The sequence below is a fragment of the Arachis hypogaea genome, chromosome 6, assembly GCF_003086295.3.
Source record: "Arachis hypogaea cultivar Tifrunner chromosome 6, arahy.Tifrunner.gnm2.J5K5, whole genome shotgun sequence".
NCBI lineage: Eukaryota > Viridiplantae > Streptophyta > Magnoliopsida > Fabales > Fabaceae > Arachis > Arachis hypogaea.
In genome coordinates, this window is record NC_092041.1 from 3,393,134 (window position 1) to 3,414,778 (window position 21,645).

The following is a 21,645-nucleotide window of genomic DNA, read 5'->3' on the forward strand; positions in this document are numbered from 1 at the left end:
GGATCTATCTAGAAGATTATCAAAACCAGAATGAGTGAGTCATGCTGTCAAGAAATAGAACGGTTGATTAGAATTTGTAAGACCTGAAGCCGTCTTCAAGTTCAAACGGATCGGAATATGGTACGATTTAAGCTTAGGAAGATGTTTCACCACGGCCATACTGAACCTCTGAGACCAAGCATTATTAGAAATATATCTATCAAGTCTTTTTCGAGTTGCCCCTTTTACCAGGTGAAAGGTTGCCTTTGAAAGCTAATATCCTGTAATCCACACTCTCAGATGTAGATAATACACTATTAAATTCTTCACTAACACAACATTCTCCTAAAATTTACACAACCAATTTTTATAATCCTGACCATAGTTCTTTAAATTTTTTATCAAATTTTTGGGACAAAAAATATAATCTATTCTTTTTTTTAAAGAAATACAATAACTAATATTTTGAACTAAAGTCTGCCAAAATATTATTTCACAATGAATTCAAATAGTCATCACATTTCATATGAACTAACTAATAAGATTGAGAAGAGTAATACTATACTTATTTATATTTATCACTTTTAGTTTTGTTGGTGAAAAACGAAAAAAATTTATATGAAGTGTAAAAATCAGTAAAATCATAAAATAAAATATTAATCATAATTAAATTTGTAATTTTTATTATATATGAATTTTACTACTTAGTTTAAAAATGATTAAATCTTAAGATATATTTGATTTATGTTTTTATTTTAACAAATTGTGAAAAATAAATATTTTATTATTTTATTGTTTTCTAAATAGTAAAAACAAAAGATATCAGAAATAAGAATGCAAACTAAATGCACTTTAATTTTTCACCTTAACAAATTCTTTACTCTCATATTTAAGAGTTAAGACAATGGACTTATATAATAAAAATAAAAAAAAGCTTAAAAAATAACATAATTTATTATTTTTTAGGTTTAATTACTCTGTTAGTCCTTATAGTTTTGCAAAATTTTCAATTGGGTTTCTACTTTTTTTCTTTCAATTGAGTCATTGTACTAAAATTTTTTTAATTGGGTGCTTACATTTTTTTTTTCCTTTTATTTACGTCTCTATACCAATTCTTTTTTTTTTTATTTGAGTCACTATAAAATTAAGCCAATTACTACTAATAAGAACTTAATTGAAAAAAAAATTTAGTGTAGAGACTCAATTAAAAAGAAAAAAAAGTATAAGAACCTAATTGAAAATTTCACGAAATTATAGTAATTAAATCTATTTTTTATTAACATTTTTTACTATCAATCTAATAATATATTTTTAATTTATATTTTTAAATAATATTAATTAATTTTAGATAAAAATAATGAATTATGTAATTCTCTAATATTTTTATTAATTTATTATAAATTCAAGGGTGATCTATTGTTCGTTAAACAAATTAATTAATTTTTAATTTTTACTAATTACTAATCTAGTGGAAATAAAAGGGAGGGGTGGGGAGGGGAAGCAGAAGTGCGGAAGAAACTGGACTTGACGCTCAACACCACCTACTCGCGGCGCACTTCTTGGGTTACTGCCGCCTGCACACTCATTCATTACATTATTACTCGCCACCTCAGCTCCACTCCTCTTCTTCTTCTTTTGGAAGTTAAAGAAAAAACAAAGAAAGAAGAGTGAGTGTGATAACAATAAACCACTCAGCTCCATTCTTAAACAACACCTTCATCACTCTCACTTCCCCCGATTTCAATTCCCAACTTTACCCCCTCATCGGCGACGCTGCTTTCCAATTCAATTCAAAGCCCTATATAATAGTCAAATTGTTTGTTTGCTCGGAATCCCTTGCGTGCGCCAAAGATGCAAGGGTTTACAGCAGCAGCACCACCAGCAGGTGGTGGTGGTGGAGGCGGCGCCGCCGGACCTTCCGATTTGGCTCAGCTTCAGTCTACCATGCAAGCCATCGAGCTAGCTTGCACTTCCATTCAGGTTCCCCTTCTACTTTCACCGTTTTCTGGTCTTGTCACACTGGATTCAATCATTCGCAATGGCATTTTTTTGTGCTACCTGTTTTACTACTGATTTTCAATCATGCTTGCTGTTTACATACAATGAAAGATCGGCAGAGTGAAAGTTCATTGATCGTTATATTGTGTTTTCTTCCCAGTTGCTATCGTTATCATTACTGGAGAGCAAGTTCCTTTTCTGGTTAGAATAGGAGGTATAAACTGTATGATAAAGAAAAATTCTATGATCATATAGTGTAAATGTTGTACACCCATATAGTAAGAAAGTTTTGCAGTTTCCTAAACTCAGGCACATTGCAAGAATATTGTATCTGAGATCATTTTCATTAATTAGTAGAAAATATTTATTAATAAGGAAAGTATCGACATGGTACCCACTGTCAGATTCATGGAACTTTCTAACCCATGCCTTTGCAAGGGAACAGATTGTAGATTAGTTTAGGAAGCTAGCATAGCACCTACCTTTTGAGTGTAAACAAAAATTGCGTGGAACCTCTTCCTGTTGTCGTTCATTACATCTCTAAAGTTGTAACAGATGTTGGGTAATGGGTTGTGCCACAATCTCACTACTTTTTATTGAATATGATTTTTGCTTTGAGATTTTCTGCTTCGGATCAATGAGGGTGCAGTTAAGTAGTAGGATCTCTGCATGCATTTAATAAAACATGAACTTATGCACATAAATTACTTATGAGGCAGTCATATTATCATTTGTGTTTGTTTTCAGATGCACATAAATCCAGCCGCTTCTGAGGCAGTCATATTGTCATTAGGCCAATCCTCTCAGCCATACAAGACTTGCAAATTCATTCTTGGTAAGTATAAATGTTGTAAACAGACAAATCCGTGGTTCTTGGGGATACTGTTTGGGTTCTGTCAAACAGCCTTTTTATGTTCATTAAATTATTCATATTATTGTTAGATCGTGCTGATACTGTTCTGGATGTCTTTGCAGAAAATTCCCAGGTGGCAACTGCAAGGTTTCAAGCGGCTGCAGCAATCCGGGAAGCAGCTATCAGAGAATGGGGTTTTCTTAGTGCTGATGATAAGAGAGGCTTGATTAGGTTTGCTTAAACCTTTGAATACCCGTTTCCTTATGAATACTCTATGTACTGATTCAGAAGAAAGAGGTTTCGGTTATCTAGGGCTTTTTTTTTTCCTTCAAAAAATGAGGACAAATATAAGGATGGAACCAATTCAGGATTTAGACAATACCTATTTTATTAACCACACAAGTTTTATCTTGTGTATGTATGCATACCACTTAAGAATCCAAACTGTGTTGTTTCAGTAATATTGATACTGGAACTGTCTTCTTTATTCTAAAGGAGGAAAATATTGCCGTGCCATTTCTTCTCAAAGGTTGCTAATTTATACACTTACTTGCTGATACCAAATGTATTCTTTGACATCAAGTGGTATACTTTTTCCTAATTCCTTGCCACATTAGCTGGGAGTGAAATATGTATGTTTCATGACTTATTAGATAATTATAATTTGAAGGATATTTCTCTAGTGATCTTGTCTCTATTAGAATCTGTCAAACCTATTGCTACTTATTCCTGTTTTATATTGTACTATGTGCAGTTTTTGTCTATGCTATACTATGCAACATGCTAGTTCTCCTGATGTGTTTGTCCAAGCAAAGGTTTCTTCAGTGGCTGCTCAGTTGATGAAAAGGGGTTGGTAAGTGACCTGCATATCAGTGTTGTCCCAACTAATGCGCATGCTAGATATCTTTTGCTAAACAAACAATTTACTGATATACCATGTGTTTGATTTGTTCTGATTGAAATTGCATAACACGAAACTTACTTCTCTTTTTTTTTAATACGTACTATAGCAATTAGCAATTTTATTGGCAGATCTGTATTGGATAAGGTTTAAGGTTAGATTTATGTCTCATGTTGTTGACTTGGCAAATGATTTCTATATATAGGCTTGAGTTTACGACTGCAGAGAAGGAGACGCTCTTTTATCAGGTACCAGCTTCATTTTTTCCCTTTTGTTTAAGCTCTCTCTCAGACTATGTTACTCTTTTTACATGTTGACTTCTTCCTATGCCTCCTTGTACTCATGCTTGAAATGTGTCAGTGGGCTGTTCAAATTCCTCAGAATTGATACAGTGATGACTGACAACTGGAGTAAATTTGAGTGGGTAGGTTGGGTCTTTTTCTTTGGATAGAAAATATTTGTTTGCTGTCTTGGTTTGGGGTTGCAACATTTAATATCCATTATTCCTTTGTGATGCTAAGTTTATTCTGCAGGATATCCCGTATTGTAATTTGCCCTACTTAGTATAACTTAATGCTCTTCTTGTTTGCTTACTTTTCCATTTTCCTCCTGTTATCTGGTTTTTCTGCTTTTTCTTCTGCGTTGCACATATTGTTTGTATATCCATTCAGTTTTTTAATTTGCTTGGAAACTTTCGTCTCTCATGCCTGACAGTTTTATATACTTCAGGTGAACCAAGCTATTTTGGGCATTCATGGCGTTGATGTGCAGTTTGCTGGAATCAAATTCCTTGAATCATTGGTATTTAATATTGGACTTCGTCACATAATGTCGGGAGATTTCTTTTTATTGTTTCAAGTGTTAATCTTACCTGCTTTCTTTGTATCTATATTCTTTTATAGGTATCTGAATTTTCTCCATCCACTTCAAGTGCTATGGGTCTTCCAAGGGAATTCCATGAGCAATGTAGGAGGTCACTTGAGCTAGACTACTTGAAGGTCTTTCTAATATATTTAGTCTCTTTTCTGCAAATCACTTGAAGTTTCTCTAATTCATCTTAGTCATCTTTATTTTCTTTAGCATTAATGTAGTATTTCTTTTGTTTACCTGGCTCATGTTTATTTTAGATATTCTACCGTTGGACACAAGAAGCTGCTTCAAGTGTCACAAACAAGATTGTTGAATCTGACTATGCTGTTCCCGAGGTTAAAGTTTGCACTGCAGCACTGGATTTAATGCTTCAGATTCTTAATTGGGATTTCCGTTGCAATACTAATGATACAAAAGTAAATGTATTCTCTGCTGGAATTAGGCAAGACGGGGATTCTCCTAGAAGGTCTGAATATCACCTAGTGCAGGTTAGAAGTTGGTTTACCTTTAATGAATTAATATGCCTTGGTGGAACAAAAGATAACATGGTGCCAAACTTGGTGGGTTAAACAGTTTAACCGATCGATTGTATTGTGTCATGGCAATCAACCCACCAATTCATTTTATTTTATTTTTCAACTTCATTATTGACCATGTTTAATATTGTTATCCCTTTATGGGGTGACCTTCAAACTGATCTTTTTAGAATGATGAACCTACCCCACCCTAGTTTTGGCTAACCCAAGGTTTATCAGGGCAGGCTGATCCTCTTGCTATCTCTATTGCTGCCATGCTTAAGAGAAGAAAACTATGATTTAAGTCATAACGAGAAATTTTGTGCAATTAGTTTGCTATTGCTGACTCTATTATTTTTTTTATGCTTATCTGCAGCCTGGTTCAGATTGGCGTGATGTATTAATATCAAGTGGTCATGTTGGATGGCTTTTGAGTTTATATTCAGCATTGAGGAAGAAATTTTCATGTGAAGGCTACTGGCTTGACTGCCCAATTGCTGTTTCTGCCCGAAAGCTAATCGTACAGTTTTGTTCTTTGACAGGAGCTGTATTTGCTTCTGGTATCCCCCTCTATGTTCAAGTTGATAAATATTTTACATATCTTTCTGATGCTTGTTATTTTAAATGATGGACTTACTGAGGTGTGGGGTTGTTGTGCGGATGGTAAGATCATCCTTGATAAGGTGTTAAAGTAAAGTAATTGGCCCTTTCTATAAACTTTCCCTCTTGTTCCACACACACGGGATTGTCTTTTGGACTGGAAAGTATGGGATGACACTTTAGAGATTGGGCTTGGCTTCAAGCAGTAGGCAGGGCTGCTAGATTGCTACTGTTTCAGTTCTTAAAATAATCTTATGCAAGTATGTGAATATTAGTTAATTCAAAGTTTCAAACTATTATTCATACTGCCTGATTTTGCTAGATAATTAGTCGTTGTTAAAGGGGGTCTCTGATTAGCAATAGGGACTCAATTCCCTGTATCTTCCTAACTTGTGGAGAACCATGATTAAAGTTTGAGTTTTTTGTATTGTGATCTAGATGATGTGAAAATGCATGAGCAGCACCTTCTGCAACTCTTATCTGGGATAATAGAGTGGGTCGATCCTCCTGATGCTGTTTCAAGAGCTATTGAATCGGGGAAAAGTGAAAGGTATGGGGGATCATCTGTATAGTACACCTGCACAAATGCACAAACGCAAATCTCAACCCCTCAAAACTTTTAATTATTTATATTTGACCCTATATTGGTGCTGGCTTCATTCAGTGAGATGCTTGATGGTTGCCGTGCATTATTAGCTATTGCACATGTAGCAACTCCCTATGTGTTTGATGATCTCCTAAAGCCTATGAGGTTATTTTTTATTGCAATTTCTTTTTCTGGTTTTTTCATTGTTAAACTTAATTGTAATTGAGTTGATGTGAACAAACTTTTTCCTTCGATATTTCAGGCCCTTTGGTACTCTTACATTTTTGTCAATGTTGATGTCGGAAGTAATTAAAGTCCTAATGACTAGCAACACTGATGAGGAGACTTGGAGCTGGGAAGCACGTGATGTCTTGTTGGATACTTGGACTGCCCTTCTTACGGTACTAAGTTAAAATAGAACATCTTTTCTTTTATAATTTCTATTATTATTATTATTTTAATGTTACTTGTTACCTTAATAAGATTCTTTCTGTCCTTGAATAAAGGAGGTTTAGTTCTGATCATCAAACTGAAATATTTGTTGTTCTCCAGCCAATAAATATGATCTCTGCAAATGCTTTGCTTCCATCTGAAGGGATAAAAGCTGCAGCAAATCTCTTTGGTTTCATTGTAGAATGCGAGCTTAGAAGTAACTTTATATACAACTTTGTATATTGCTTTGTCATTTTCTTGTTTTACTTGCTTCTTTTTCATCGTATAGTTATGCTGATGTGATTTTTTCATTTAATTTAGTGGCCTCCGCATCAGCATTTAATGATGAAGGCGATGCAGACTATCTTCACGCTTCTGTATCTGGTATGGAACAAGAATTATGCAAAGACTATCACTGCTGAATTTCAGCGGTAAAACATATGTTATGTTGGAGCTTGATGAGTTTTCCTGTTTTCCTTTTTACATTAATATTGTCTTTGCAGCCATGGATGAAAGGTTAAGCTCCTATTCTCTTATTGCTAGAGCTTCTGTTGACGTTACAATTCCCTTGCTCCATGGAGTGTTTTCTGAGCGGGTTGCACGCCTAAATCAGGTTTATCTATTCTCCTACCTATTTAGACTACAAAAATTCAAATTGGTGGTTGTTCAGATCTCAGATATTGAGATGTTGGCCTTTTGTGATTAAGAATAAATTATCAAAGGAAACCATTGTACAGGAGGTAGACAAATCAAATTTACTTTTAGATTGTATAAAGGGAGAAAATATCACGATGCTAACACTGTAACACCAGCTCATTCCACTCAGACTTGCTCTTATATATATTGTTCCATCTTTTTCTGCTTGTATTGTACTCACCATCCATAATATTTTCTGCTAAGCTGTGAATTATTTTCATAACTCAAAATTATTCACTTCATTGTAGGGACGGGGAATAGTTGACTTGACTGAAACTATGGAAGAACTTTATTCATTATTGTTGATTATTGGGCATGTAATTGCAGATGAAGGGGAAGGGGAAATTCCTCTGGTATGTGGATTTTATTTTCTCCTTATTTTTTAAATTTCACTTGGAACCAGCCTTTAGTACTGCATTTTTTTAATATAAAAAATATCCTAATAAGGAGCAAACGCTCAACGGATTTTTATTTTTATTTTATTTTGGAGAAAAAGGTTCTTCAAAGTTACTTTATATTTCAAACTTTATTTCTTATCATATTAAATGTTGGCAGTAATGTGTGATTCAAGTTTTAATTTAATGTGCCTTGTGATATATTTAGGTTCCGAATGCTATACAAACCCAATTTGTTGTTAATGCCATGGAAGCAGACAAACATCCTGTTATAGTACTTTCCAGGTAAATTTCCTTTCCGCTCGTCTGATTTGGGAATTCTCATAAACCTTTTCGTATTCAGTTAATACAAAGTGTTCGGCCATTTTTGCCCTTGTTTCTTGGTTAGGCCATTTTAAAATTGTTGTCCTTTTGCATTTGGGGTTTGTTTTTGTGCACATGTACATGTATGTGGCCCTTAACTTGTAATTTTGAGTTGAAGAACTGGTTTGGCTTAAGGTATGAATTCTTCCTTGGATATGGAAGAATTGGAATTTGAAATCCTGATAAGATTTGATATGATTTTAACCCAATTGTCCAACCATAAAATATTTATTTTCCTAATCAATGCAGCTCAATCATAAAATTTGCTGAGCAGTGCCAAAATCCGGAAATGAGATCATCAGTTTTTAGTCCCCGACTTATGGAGGTAACAAATGCTATTTATCTTGTCCTATACAGTATACATTCATTTTCTATGTATTTGTTATTGTCGTCAAATCTGGATATGGTGCTGTGCTGCCTTGGCTTTATTTCAGTCCTAGACTGTATCTTTGGGGGAGATTTTCTATAAGATTTTACAATCACAGATTATTATAATCATGGGTCATTGCATATATTCCCCACCTTCCAAACCCCCCCCCCCCCTTTCTTTCTCCCTTTCTTTTGTTTTCAAAATGCCAAGACTTACTGTTAAACAACTTGAAAATTTTCAAGGCTAAGCTGAAATTACTCTTTACCTCGATTGGTTGCATATGAATAAGCCATTTATGTGTTTAATGTTTTTAAGTTGTCTGAGGGAGGACAGTTTTAAAACCTCTGTCTAAGATCCTCCGAGTCTTTCTCTAGTTTTCTCACTCTTATTGTCACTACGAAGTTATTTATTTGAAGTGAGATGATATTGATGCTGAGCCTGATACTGCATTTTGCAGTTTCTGTAATTCTTTTCTTCAACAGATGTGTTTAACTTCCCACTCCCTTTTTATTGTTTATCAATGCCAGTCACTTATATGGTTCCTTGCACGGTGGTCACGTACATATTTGATGTCTTCCGATGGGAATGGGGACAAAATCTTGGATTCAGGTCATCATCCCGAGCATAGTTCAAAAAAGGCTTTGCTTAGTTTCTTTGGAGAGCATAACCAAGGAAAACCCGTCCTTGATATTATTGTTCGAGTATCCTTGGTCACACTTATATCATATCCAGGGGAAAAGGATCTTCAGGTTTGAGTTTAAAACTCACATCATTTTAATATTTTCAAATACTCTTTTAAATAAAGTAATATTGAACAATTCTTCAAATCTTTTTATGCAATTTGGTGACAGATTAGGGCAGGTGGATATACCTGTAGTTTGTTTCCTTTTATTGATAAACAAAGAATATTAAGAAGAAAAGAACAATATAAGATTAGAGGACAAAATCTCCTTACATGAGTAAAGCGAAACAAAAGAGAAAACTATGAATGAAGGATAGTTTTTTCAAAATCGAACATGTTTGAGGGAAAAAAACCCTCAAAATGTTTTGAGTTTTACACCAAATTGAGGCCAAACACCTAACTATATCCCCCAAAACATGCTTTTCTGAAAATCTAACATTGGAGGTGTGTGAATTGCACTGGAAGCAAATACTCCAATTATTATCGACTTAATATGTATCTTTGCCTTTTCTTTTTCCCTTCTGAAATTTAATATTTCAATCATAAGCTCTGCAAGTTTATCTATGTTAACACTACTGCAATAATAGTAAACTATCTTGCATTATTCTTTTGTATTATTTTTATGCAGGGCATTACCTGCTACCAGTTACTTCATTCACTGGTTCAGCAAAAGCATATATGCATTCATCTTGTTACACTGGTGAGCCAACAATTGCATGTATAATTTTATCTCTGGAAACTGGATTTATCTCTCAGACTCGTTTTCTGTTATGCTCTGTACAAGTGTTTGGAAGATATGAGAGACTAAATTTCCAATTATCTTAGAAGTAATGGTCATGTTCCAATGCTTTCAACGACCTTCAACTTTGACTATAGTCACTAAACCTCTAATTTTATGGCACTCGGTACTTAAAAACAGTAAATATTGTTTAAAAAAAAAAAGAACAAAAGAAGTAAATATTACCTTGGCATGTTTGTCTTGAACTTTTAATATCTTGGGCAGAATTCATGGAATGAACTAGCAACTGCATTTTCCACAGAAAAGACTTTGTTCCTTTTGGACACTGCTCATCAGGTAAGAACTTTATTAAACTTGCACATCCCAGCTGATTTGTTGCCATATGTTGTGGTGTAAATGCCTTCTGTTTTTTCCTTCAGCGGTCACTTGCACAAACACTTGTTCGTTCAGCTTCAGGCATGAGAAATTTGGACACATCAAGCCAGTGAGTATCTGCTGCAGCATTATTTTGTGACTTTACAACTTCCCTGACACTAAATTTATATGAAGGTATGTGAGGAATCTCATGGGTCATATTGCGACATATATAGTGGAGATGTCCAGCAAGAGTAATTTTAAAAGTATTGCCCAACAGCCGGATATCCTCCTATCGGTGAGGACACAAGCATTTATTTAATTCTCATCTTTATGTGAATAGTTTTCCAATATAATCACTGATATCTGTAGGTCAGCTGCATGTTAGAACGTCTGCGTGGAGCTGCTAGTGCTTCTGAACCTCGAACTCAGAAGGCTATTTTTGAGCTAGGGTTCTCTGTAATGAATCCCATTCTTGTTCTTCTTGAAGTATATAAACATGAGGTAGCATTCACTTTTTTTGATACCTTGCCATATTTTGATATTTTTATGCTCTTGACAAGCGTGATTTCTATGACTGTCGGTGATAATTTGTTTATTGTCCTTATAATGTCCGTTTTCTAAGTTACTCATATTCCTTACTATTAATCCATCATATTTTTAGTTTAGCAAATGTGTATGAACTTCCATGTTTCTGACATCTTTCACTGTACTTATATGTAATTATTGCTTAGTCTGCAGTTGTCTATCTGCTACTCAAATTTGTAGTTGATTGGGTTGATGGACAAATTACATACTTGGAGGCGCAAGAAACTGCTTCTGTTGTTAATTTCTGCATGCGTTTGCTTCAGTTATATTCATCTCACAATATTGGCAAGGTATTTTTTGTTTTATTATCAATTATGTAATATATTGGTTCTTATATGGACAAATACTTTGGGATAGGACGAAAATTTGACTTGTTGATGAACTTGTTACTGGATGAAAATCTTGTATTAGTTAGACTTGTAACTTTCTCTCATACTCAGATCAAGTGTATTTTTGCTCCTTTTGTCAGATATCAATAAGTCTTTCAAGCAGCTTACTTAGTGAGGCAAAAACGGATATGTATAAAGATTTGCGTGCTCTTCTTCAACTTCTTTCAAGTCTTTGCTCTAAAGACATGGTATTTTTTTATTTTTGTGTGTGTATATTAGCTAGGTCAACCATTGCAAAAGGATATACCTGTCTCTCATACTCCTACCTAGCATTTGGCCTGCTTAACTGAAAATACTTAATGTGCCAGATCGATTTCTCGTCAGATTCAATTGAGATCCAAGGCACTAACATATCTCAGGTATTATTATTATTATTATTAAACTATTTCATATAAATTTACTAGTCAAACTCTGATACCTGGGTCTTACAGGTGGTTTACTTTGGTCTTCACATAGTTACACCACTGATTTCTATGGACCTCCTGAAATATCCCAAACTTTGTCATGATGTAAGATATTCATCCATCAACGTGGAAAAATTGCTGTAGTGATTATTTGATCAAAAGCTGATACTTTAATGATTAATTTGCAGTATTTTTCTCTCCTTTCACATGTGTTGGAGGTTTATCCTGAAACTTTTGCACAACTAAATAATGAAGCCTTTGCTCATATACTTGGAACTCTTGACTTTGGCCTCCACCATCAGGTAATATACGTGACACTTCTTTTATAGTACTCAATTACATTTGATGAGACAAAGAAACTACAAAATTTTAGATACATACATATATATATATATATATATATATATATATATATATATATATATAAACTGATTTAGTTTTACCATTCACTGTCCTTTATGAATTTCTTGTGTTGAAAACAAGCGATATGTTCTCTACTATATATGTATTTCCAAATCCAAATAATTCTTTTGCATTTCATATAATGGTTGTAATTAGAATTTGTGGCAAATCTGCATGCCTTACTTTCTTGCAGGATGCAGATGTGGTTACCAAGTGTCTGAGAGCTCTGCAAGCTCTTGCTTCTTACCACTACAAGGAGACGAGTAACGGTAACATAGGCTTGGGCACACATGCCACGGGTCTTAAGGATTCGAATGGGAATTTCCAAGAAGGCCTCTTGAGTCGGTTCCTTCGTTCATTGCTGCAATTGCTCCTTTTCGAGGACTATAGGTGAGAGTTCAAACAAAACATTTCCTTCCTCCAAAGCCTGTTCCCTAACAAAGGATTGTGTCTTGTGTTTATCTCTGCAAGCATAGAATGATTAATGTAATTATGATCTTGTTACTGCATGACTTGAATCTATCCATAGAATGAATATATTTGAATGGAGGTCAGTTGCATTTGAATCTATGGCACCTTCCATTCAGTCTCACATTGTTTGTAGAAATGACGATAGACCATCAAATGAATTTATATATACATTCTGCCTGACCTTAAAGAACATAATTTCAGTATTTCAGACTTGTGAGCATGGTTTCTCACAAATACCTTGTATTGGTAAAACCATTCCAAAATTAGCTTAGTATTGGTTTGTTATTTCAGTTCTGATCTAACCAGTGTGGCAGCAGATGCTCTCCTTCCACTAATTCTTTGTGAGCAAAGCCTGTATCAGGTATGCTTCTCAAACTTGCATTTCGTATAGTATTCGCTGCAAACTTTTTCGGTTAAAAGTGCCCATTTTGGTTAAAATGCGTAAATTAAGATGAGCATGAGCAAGGATGATAAATCAACGCTCGCTGTTTGATATTCTTATAAACACCTCTTAATCGCATGAATTCCTTAAAGAATTTAATTTTGATGGACAGTCATTGGAAAGTAGTTTTACACGTGAATCTAATAACATAATGCCACATCAGTAAAAAGAATTGTTTTTTATATTGACCATGTGAATCATCATCCAAAAGAATAGATAAGATTGCATAACTCTGTAAAACGTTATACATTGTCAGTGCATCAAAATTAAACTCATTCCTTAAATGCTATGTTTTTTATTAATATTTATTATTTTCGAGTTATCATTATATGCAGGAACTCCCATTGAAAGTCGGCATGTACTCTCTATTACCGATTACTAAATATTATCACAATGTGCCCCCACCCCTGTTCTCTGTGTGTTGTGTGTTCATTCTTTACTAGACGCTCCTGAGATGTCTCTGTCTTGGGTGAATTTTTTGACAGAAATTAGGCAATGATTTGATAGAAAGACAAACAAATCCAACGCTCAGATCAAGGCTAGCAAATGCATTGCACACACTAACATCTGCAAATCAGCTCTCTTCCTCCCTTGATAGGATAAATTCTCAGAGATTTAGGAAAAATCTTAGTAGCTTCCTGATTGAAGTTCGTGGATTTCTAAGGACAATGTGATCAACCGTGTATGACTTCTGTTGTATAATGCTTCAAAGAATGAGTTGACATTCACATTTGAAACAAACCACCGGAGAGAGAAGCTCGTCAGATATAATTTTTGTGGAGTAATTGAAACATCCATCATATCGGCAGTGCCCATTCTGTTTACTCAGATCCGTCCGGTTGTTTCCAAAGGCAAAAGCTGGTTGTTTATGTTGGTCAGAGACTATGAAAGAAAGCATCAAGGCTCTTTAAAGATCTGAGTACCAACTTATTGGCATAATGGCTTGTGATGCCATTTTCTTCTTGGCGAATTGCATTGTTGTGTAGATATGTTACTCAAGTCTAAGATTCGATTGGAGGGGTTTTCTTTATTCAACCTTTCATGTTTGTGAAGAAAAGCACATTCTGTTCTGATCTGTTGAGATGTTAAACCAGTTCCGTGTTTCTGCATACTTGAGCTTTTATGCACCTGTAACAACTATACTAATGCCACCATCTTATTTTTGGTGTTTTTTCATCTCAAGAAGCACAATTTGTATAGCTGTAACTTTTTAACTGCAATTGTGTAATTATTCATGATGAATATTGAATTTTGCGGTTTTTCGTGATAAGTAAACTACAATGCTCCACTATGGTAAGTAATTATCTGGGGTTAAATAGCTGTTCATCGTGGACAATCCTTACGTTGGGGCCATGCACTGGAAACACCCTACAAACAAGACTTGTTTGAAGTTATTGACAAAGAAAAGGAGAATGTCTAGGATTTTTTTTATTATAAAATAAAATCTTTATTTTCAGATAAAAATTATTTTAACTTTAATTGCGAAGATCCAAATTTTTCTTTTGGTGTTAGGAGCAAGTTTGCCCCTCTGCTCAACGAACCTTGTCATTTTCACAAGGTTTGCCACTCTCTTCGGCAAATTTTAGAGTGCCTGTTCAATAAATCCTACTAAGGCTAATCAGTCAATAAAATCATTACTAGTAATTCATTCTTCTTTTTTTATTTTCATCCTTTATTTATTCTATACAATGTTTGGAATTTCATTATTATCCATTTATTATGATGGTGAAATAGTATATGATTAAGAAAAATCTATCGTGCTTAGTTTTACTCAACTAATATTTGTATATATGCTACATGAAGAAAGTCTAACAGCATTGAAGGATTTAATATTGCATACTGTTGGTCAACAATAAATGAAAAGAATAAAAAAATTTTAGTACAAATATTTGTCCAAAGTAGATAATACTTTGTTTTACAAAAAGTATATCATAGATTACAATTGAATATTATTGTTTTGTTATTTTTTTTTATTTGATGATGGTTTAGTTAAGATTTTACATCGGTTACGTGATGATGAGGACATACGTCATATTACAATTGAACCCCATGACAAACTCCCACATCGACCAAGGTCATCCAATAGAGGCAATCACCTCATGTGTATGCAAGAGTCAGAGGTATTCGGAAACAAAGTGTCCCTGATCATCTGCATGATGTGTCTTCTGGTGTAATGCAGCAGGCGCTCCTCCGTCGGGTACTCCTCCAACTGCTCGCAAACAATATCGCGACACCAAGTAAGATTGATAGTTCACTTGTTTTGTGATTGTCTATCATGGGGGCTCAAAACAACACCTAACAGCTACTGACAAACGTCCTCAATAGAGTGTCCATAATAAAACTGCTCCCGCCCACCGATGTAGCCGCTGACTGGATCTCCATCAATGTTGAGTTCCAACTGATACGCCACGTCCTGTAGAGTGATAGTCATCTCTCCACAGGACAAGTGAAAAGTATGGGACTCAAGTCGTCATCTCTCGATCAAAGCAGAGACCAATGCCCAATCATTTGTCCTACTCTAGCATATATGCCACATGCTCAAATCCTGTTCGTCTAAGGTGTGTCCTAATCTGTATGGACAACCATTGTAGTAAATTCCTTCTTGTACACAAGACTCGAGGATCCTACCAAAAAAATCAACCAGTTAGACAAAACGGAAGTCACAAGTAATAAGACAAATTTTAAACATATAAAAGACATAAGTTATAAAGTATACCATTCGGCCAACTCTGCCAGCAATATGGACAATCTGATCTCGTTTATAAAGGGTATTCTCGTATTCTAACATGTTTTACGACATGAGACTATACTATAATAGAATAAATTAGAATAAAATAATTTCAAATTAACTAGCGTTTTATCAAACATATTCGAAATAAATGTAAAACCTAAATCATAAACTATAATTTTATTCTAAACCATAATAAATTCAAATGAAACAATAATCTAAATAAAAAAACTTAAAACTAACTAGTTTATTATCAAACACATTGAAATAAATCTCAATACTCTAAATACTTAGACCATAAACTATAATTTTACTCTAAATTATAATTAGTTCAAATGAAACAATAATCATAATAAATTTTTTCATTAACTAACATCTATTAATCTCCTACCATAATTACATGATCGTTTGACATTATTTAAACTAATAATAGATGGTAATTTAAACTAACTATATCATCTAATTATCAAACTAACTAAAACTAATAAGAAAAGTTAATCTAACTAAATAAACAGTTAAAATCATAAAATAATAGAACAATAAATTAAATTAAAAAATAGAAGAACAAAATAACCTAAAATTGACTAATAATTGAAGAGATAAAAAAATTGAATACAGTTAAAATGAAAAGTAAGATAAGAGAGGACGAGAGTAAAAAAGTGAAAATGAAATCTAAGAGAAGACCATGTTATATTTGGGCGAATTTACTTAAAATTTGTCAGAGAGCGGATAAGGTTTGCCGAGGGAAGTAGCGAACTTGTCCTTGACGCAAAAAAAAAATTTCAAAATTAAAATTAGAATAATTTTTATTTAAAAATAAATATTTTTTATTTTATAATAAAAGAATCCAGAATGACAATGTCTAATTGGGGATAATTAATTCGGGAATGTTAGGGTGTATATTTTTAGTATATAAAAAAATAAAAAGGAAAAGTTGGCTATTGTTAGTCTAAAATTCTAAATGTAAGATAAAAATAAAAAATATATTAATTATTTAACATTACTCAATTAATTATATACTTTAAGGAGAAGTATATCTTTAGAACATGTTTGGTTAGAAGAATATTTTTATATTTCTAAAAGATTTATATTAAAAATTTTACATTGGAATAATTTTACAAAGTAACATTTTCGAAAATGAAAATTTTTTTTACGAACTACACATTTCTTTAGTGGTAGGAAGTTTCACCATACATAAAATTGAATGGCAATTTAATTGCACATCCAAAATTTGTTTGAAGCACATTTTTTTATTTTAATCGTTAAATTTAATAAATGCATTTTATTTATTCTCCATTAAAAATAAAAAGTCATTACGGTTCTAATAATTTTGAACAGAATTCACTATACTTAATTCAATCATATTGAATATACTAAAAAATAATCACTAAATTAATTATTTATATAAAATAAAATATATAATGCAAAATAATAGTTAATTTTTTCACCTAATAATAGTACAATGATAGAGAGGGGAAGGTGGCCCCCTACCATTTTTGGCGTGGAAGTGTTGTAAAAATGGTAAAAATGAAGCATGAGCAAAGATAGAAATAAATAAAAAGGAAAAAGCATAAGGAGGGAGGAAATGGACGGTTGGAAAATGATCTGAATCGAGAAAGTGGGGCTCGTGGATCGAGGTAGTCCACTTAGCCGACAGGGAGTACGATGTGCACGTGGAATCACACAAATAGAAAGTGTGATGTACCCTCAAAGGGTTGACCGTTGATTGCGCTATACTTGTACGATCGGTCATTTCATACCCAAACCCTACTTTTCCCTCCAATGCCAAACTATTTCTTCTTTTATTTTTCCACTCTCTTTTCATAAATACTCTTTCTTTATTGGTAAAATGGTTGCTAAGAAATTTTTAGTGAAAAGAAAATGTGGTGCTCAAATGATTGTTGTTATCGACTATAATTTACCTTATTGAAATTTTAACACTTTCGAATTTAAAACTCTATACTATGTCATGAAATCATTTATTCTAAAAATTTAAGCCGATGAAAAAAAGTAATTCTAATAATTATATCTCTAATATTAAATTAAACATCTTTAATTTTCTATTGTACACATTATACAAATATTTCATTGATTTCTTATACTTCCACAAAAAATATACATGATATACACATGTGTTTAGTGTTACATACATCACACAAAATACATATTCATAGTAACGCACATGTGTGTAATATTACTACGTGTGTGTTTGGATTACAGTTTGTAAATCAGAGTTTGCATAAAATTGATTTTGTAAAATTGATTTTGATGATAAGTTAGTTTGGGTTAACCTGTAAAATAAATATTGTTTGGATTATACTACTCAAAATTACTTTTAGATAAAAAATTACTAAAATAGACATCAATTTTATATACCTGCAAAATCAGAATACTATAAAAAATAATATAAAAAATATTTATTATATAAATAAAATAAATACAATAAAAAATAAAAATATAAAAGAAAGTACTATAAATTTTATAATGTCACACAAAAATAAAATATTCTATAATTTTTTTTAGTATCGTCAGTACTCTTTAATTTAGTATTATTTTAGAGTATAAATTTTTATTATTTATGACTCTATTGTTACTTATAATTAATTTTTTATTTATTTTGTCCTTTTTTTATAGGATCATAATTTATATTATTCAAAATTTTGATAATAAACATAGTATATAATAATTACAATTACAATTACAAATTTTACAAATTCAGAATCAAAAAAAAAATAATACAAAACAAAAATAGAGTACATCAAAGAATAGAAAAAAAATTATACAGATAAGAAATAATAAAAATTCCATAAAACCAACAACATATATCATATGAACAAAAAAAATACCATAAAACGTAAATAAAATTCATATGAATAAAATCAAATAAAAATAAAAAAATTTCAATTTGTTAGTGATTGAAATAAATCTAAACGATTTTGATGAAAAAAATGGAACTAAAAAATTATGAAGAAGTAGGAAGAATTACAAAGAATGACTGTGAAGATAATAGTTACTAGTATCATTCTTATAGAAGAAAATGAAGGGTAGGGATGGTAAAAAAGAAATATTTTAGCTTCTCCTAAACATGAAACGTGAAACGTGAAACGCGGAAGCTACAAATTTGAGCTTCTCCTAAACGTGGGTTCAGAGGCAGAATCAATTCTGCGTTCACAAAGATAAAAATTGCCAAACATCAAAGTGAAACTTTCAAGAAGTTCAAACGGACTTCTCTCCTCCCCAACGTGTTTTCCAAACACACTCTATATCGCTGTTCTAAAGTTTCAACTTTTAACATTGATACTTCTTTGGCTTGTGTGTATATAACAATTCATTAATAAAAAATAAATTTTTAAAAATAAAACTCAAATTGACAATAAAATTAGTCTATGAGTCGTCGAACTAAAAAAATATCGTGAACATTACAAAAAAAAATTCATTGATTCATTTCCTAATTGAAAAATCTCAACGTACGTACTGATCAAACAACTGGCAATTTCATGCTCTTTCGTATCTTGCTTGTGTTATTGACTATTTAACTATGGAAGTCGCTAACACAGACTCAAATTCATATATACTGAAATTCAGAAGTGACAATCTTTTTCCGGAAAAAAAAAATTATATTTAACTAGTGAAAATATTGCCATGAGTTATATACCACCTAATCAGCTTTATTTATATCCATACATCATAATGATTTTAAATTAAATACAACTTCTTTTAACAATTTATAAATATTTTAGCAAGTATTTGATGAATTTAATTGTTAGGTCGACACTAATAAGTTAGAGTAAATCTTTTCCTTAATAATTTAAAATATTTATTTGATTTGATTTGGAGTCTTTAATAAAGTAACTTTTGTATTATTTAAAACTAAAATCATTTTAAAGTCGCCTTAATAATCTTGCTTTGCCAACGGACTTTATGTCATGTTTCGGACTAGGCAGTGTTTGTGTTAACCTTATGTTACGGATCTAACATTCTAATATCATGTTATGATACCATTCATTTCAAAAATTTATACTGATGTAAAAAGGTAACACTAATGGTTATATTTCTAATACTCCCTAAACCTCCATTGTACGTATTGTACAAATATTTCATTGGCTATCTATACTTTCTTTTTTTAATAATTAGTAATATATATACCACTCTCAAATAGCTTTTAGATAAATAAATCAAACCATACGGGATTTTTTAAGGTTTTTTTTTTTTTTAGAAAATCATAATTCCACCAGCTCAATTATTATGTTCCTTTGTTTTTATATAGGACTCAATTATTATGTTGAAAGGTCCTTACACAACACAATTTAAGCATAAGGGAATCATATGTTTAATTCTTATATATATATATATATATATATATATATATATATATATATATATATATATATATATATATTTTGGATCAAAGAAAAATCCTCATTTGGCATTTTTTTTTCTTTTAAAAAAGGTGAAATAGTGCAAATTCACGAAATGAAATTTATATAATAGAAAGAATTTCAAGTGTTTTTGAAATATTAGCATTTTAATCATTGAATTATAAAAATATATATAATATATTAATTAAAATTACCCGTTAAAATTAATAAAACACCGATATTCTAAAAACACTTGAAAATTCTTTCATATAATAAAGATGGTCAGTTTTTTGTACCTTAAAGAAAGAAACAATTTAATTAAAAAGGGTAAACAGTATCCATTAGATTTAATATTAAGTATATCGAATAAGAAGGAACTTTGGAAAGGGTCCTGAAAAGTCCCTGGAAAAAGCTTGTTAAACTCTCTGCAAGATGCAAAACAAGTCAAAATGAACAGTATATATACATTCTTATCATAGGTTGGATCATTGATTTTTATTTTTGTGACGATAGGATACATCATACATGACACATCAAAACTAAAGCTGTATATGCAAATTTATCAGCTTCAATAATTTGTAGAGTTCAATGGTTAATTAATTCCATAATTATTTTTAGAACAATAATCGAAAGACAATAATTTAAAATTACCTTATTTAACTTAATATTTATACTTTTATGTATATAGTATTTAAAATTACATATTTATTACATTTAATATTATGTATTTATTTTAGAAATAATTAATAAATATATAATAAAACAACTTTGGAATAATTTGAGATAATTTTTATTGTCTCCACAATATTTCTGTCATTTTTAACACTATATGTCACGCTCCTTTTTTTCACAAATGAATCAAATAATTCCATAATATCTTATTGTAACTACTCTTGTATATGAATAAATCAGTTACATGTATCAAAATGTTCCTTAATAGTTAATAATTTTCCTGTTTTCTTGCCATCTTATCTTTACCTGCTCTAATTGTTGTTATGATTGCCTCCATTATTTAATTAACTCTTCTAATTGATGTTTTGCAAGTCTTCTTATAAATTTATGTTTTAGTAATAAGATTATATTAATTTTATCTTTTCATAATATATCAACACATCCAACTGATTATATATATAGATATAGTAGATTTGATATAAGAAATACACAAGTTCGATTCTGATTAGGGTTTCATACTTTGGAAGTTTTATTCCCTCTTTTTTCCATCAACGTTGGCAAAGACATAGTATACTTAAATAATTACTGAGTATAATTTTTGGCATATTTCTGTAATGTGATTAACTGTAATTTATTTAGATATGATTAAAAAAAATTAAATATTATGTACAGTAAAAAATTAATATTATTGAAGGATAAAATTAAAATTTATTTCTATATATTGTTTTTGTCCCCAATGTTTTCGTCCTATTTAAGTTTTTAACGTTTCAAAATCGTCTCAATTTTGTCCCGTCGTTAATTCTGTTAACGGATCCGGTAGGACAACATTAAGTCAATTTTAAAACGTCGGAAACTTAA

General features: G+C 31.7%; 1 protein-coding gene across 7 annotated transcripts; it reads left to right on the forward strand.

Moving 5' to 3' along the window:
• Positions 1–1,404: 1,404 nt before the first annotated feature.
• Positions 1,405–14,304, forward strand: LOC112695383 (uncharacterized). Of its 7 annotated transcripts, none has more exons than XR_011862078.1 (32): positions 1,405–1,959; positions 2,725–2,812; positions 2,953–3,061; positions 3,585–3,683; positions 3,937–3,979; positions 4,461–4,532; positions 4,634–4,729; positions 4,859–5,089; positions 5,493–5,676; positions 6,155–6,266; positions 6,381–6,467; positions 6,565–6,703; positions 6,855–6,951; positions 7,056–7,118; positions 7,238–7,347; positions 7,679–7,783; positions 8,034–8,110; positions 8,438–8,513; positions 9,086–9,307; positions 9,869–9,940; positions 10,244–10,315; positions 10,399–10,463; positions 10,529–10,631; positions 10,706–10,837; positions 11,075–11,211; positions 11,391–11,498; positions 11,619–11,669; positions 11,742–11,819; positions 11,903–12,016; positions 12,310–12,506; positions 12,879–12,948; positions 13,515–14,304. XR_011862078.1 is itself a non-coding variant. In XM_029298798.2 (32 exons), the coding sequence occupies exons 1-32, from the start codon at positions 1,831–1,833 to the stop codon at positions 13,470–13,472; spliced, it is 3,453 nt and encodes a 1,150-aa protein (XP_029154631.1). In that variant the 5' UTR covers positions 1,405–1,830; the 3' UTR covers positions 13,473–14,304. The 7 variants fall into 7 exon arrangements, 3 of the variants coding, with proteins under 3 accessions (XP_029154631.1, XP_025603489.1, XP_025603494.1); XR_003150383.2 differs by having other exon boundaries at positions 10,711–10,837; positions 11,068–11,211; XR_003150384.2 differs by having other exon boundaries at positions 10,711–10,837.
• The last annotated feature ends 7,341 nt before the right edge of the window (positions 14,305–21,645 follow it).

Bases quoted from the DNA above. Each gene is read 5' to 3' on its own strand.
- LOC112695383 (XM_025747704.3), top strand. From the start codon at position 1,831: ATGCAAGGGTTTACAGCAGCAGCACCACCAGCAGGTGGTGGTGGTGGA. The intron at 1,960-2,724 runs GTTCCCCTTCTA...GTTTGTTTTCAG, and splicing joins TAGCTTGCACTTCCATTCAG to ATGCACATAAATCCAGCCGC. The intron at 10,632-10,705 runs GTGAGGACACAA...TGATATCTGTAG, and splicing joins AGCCGGATATCCTCCTATCG to GTCAGCTGCATGTTAGAACG.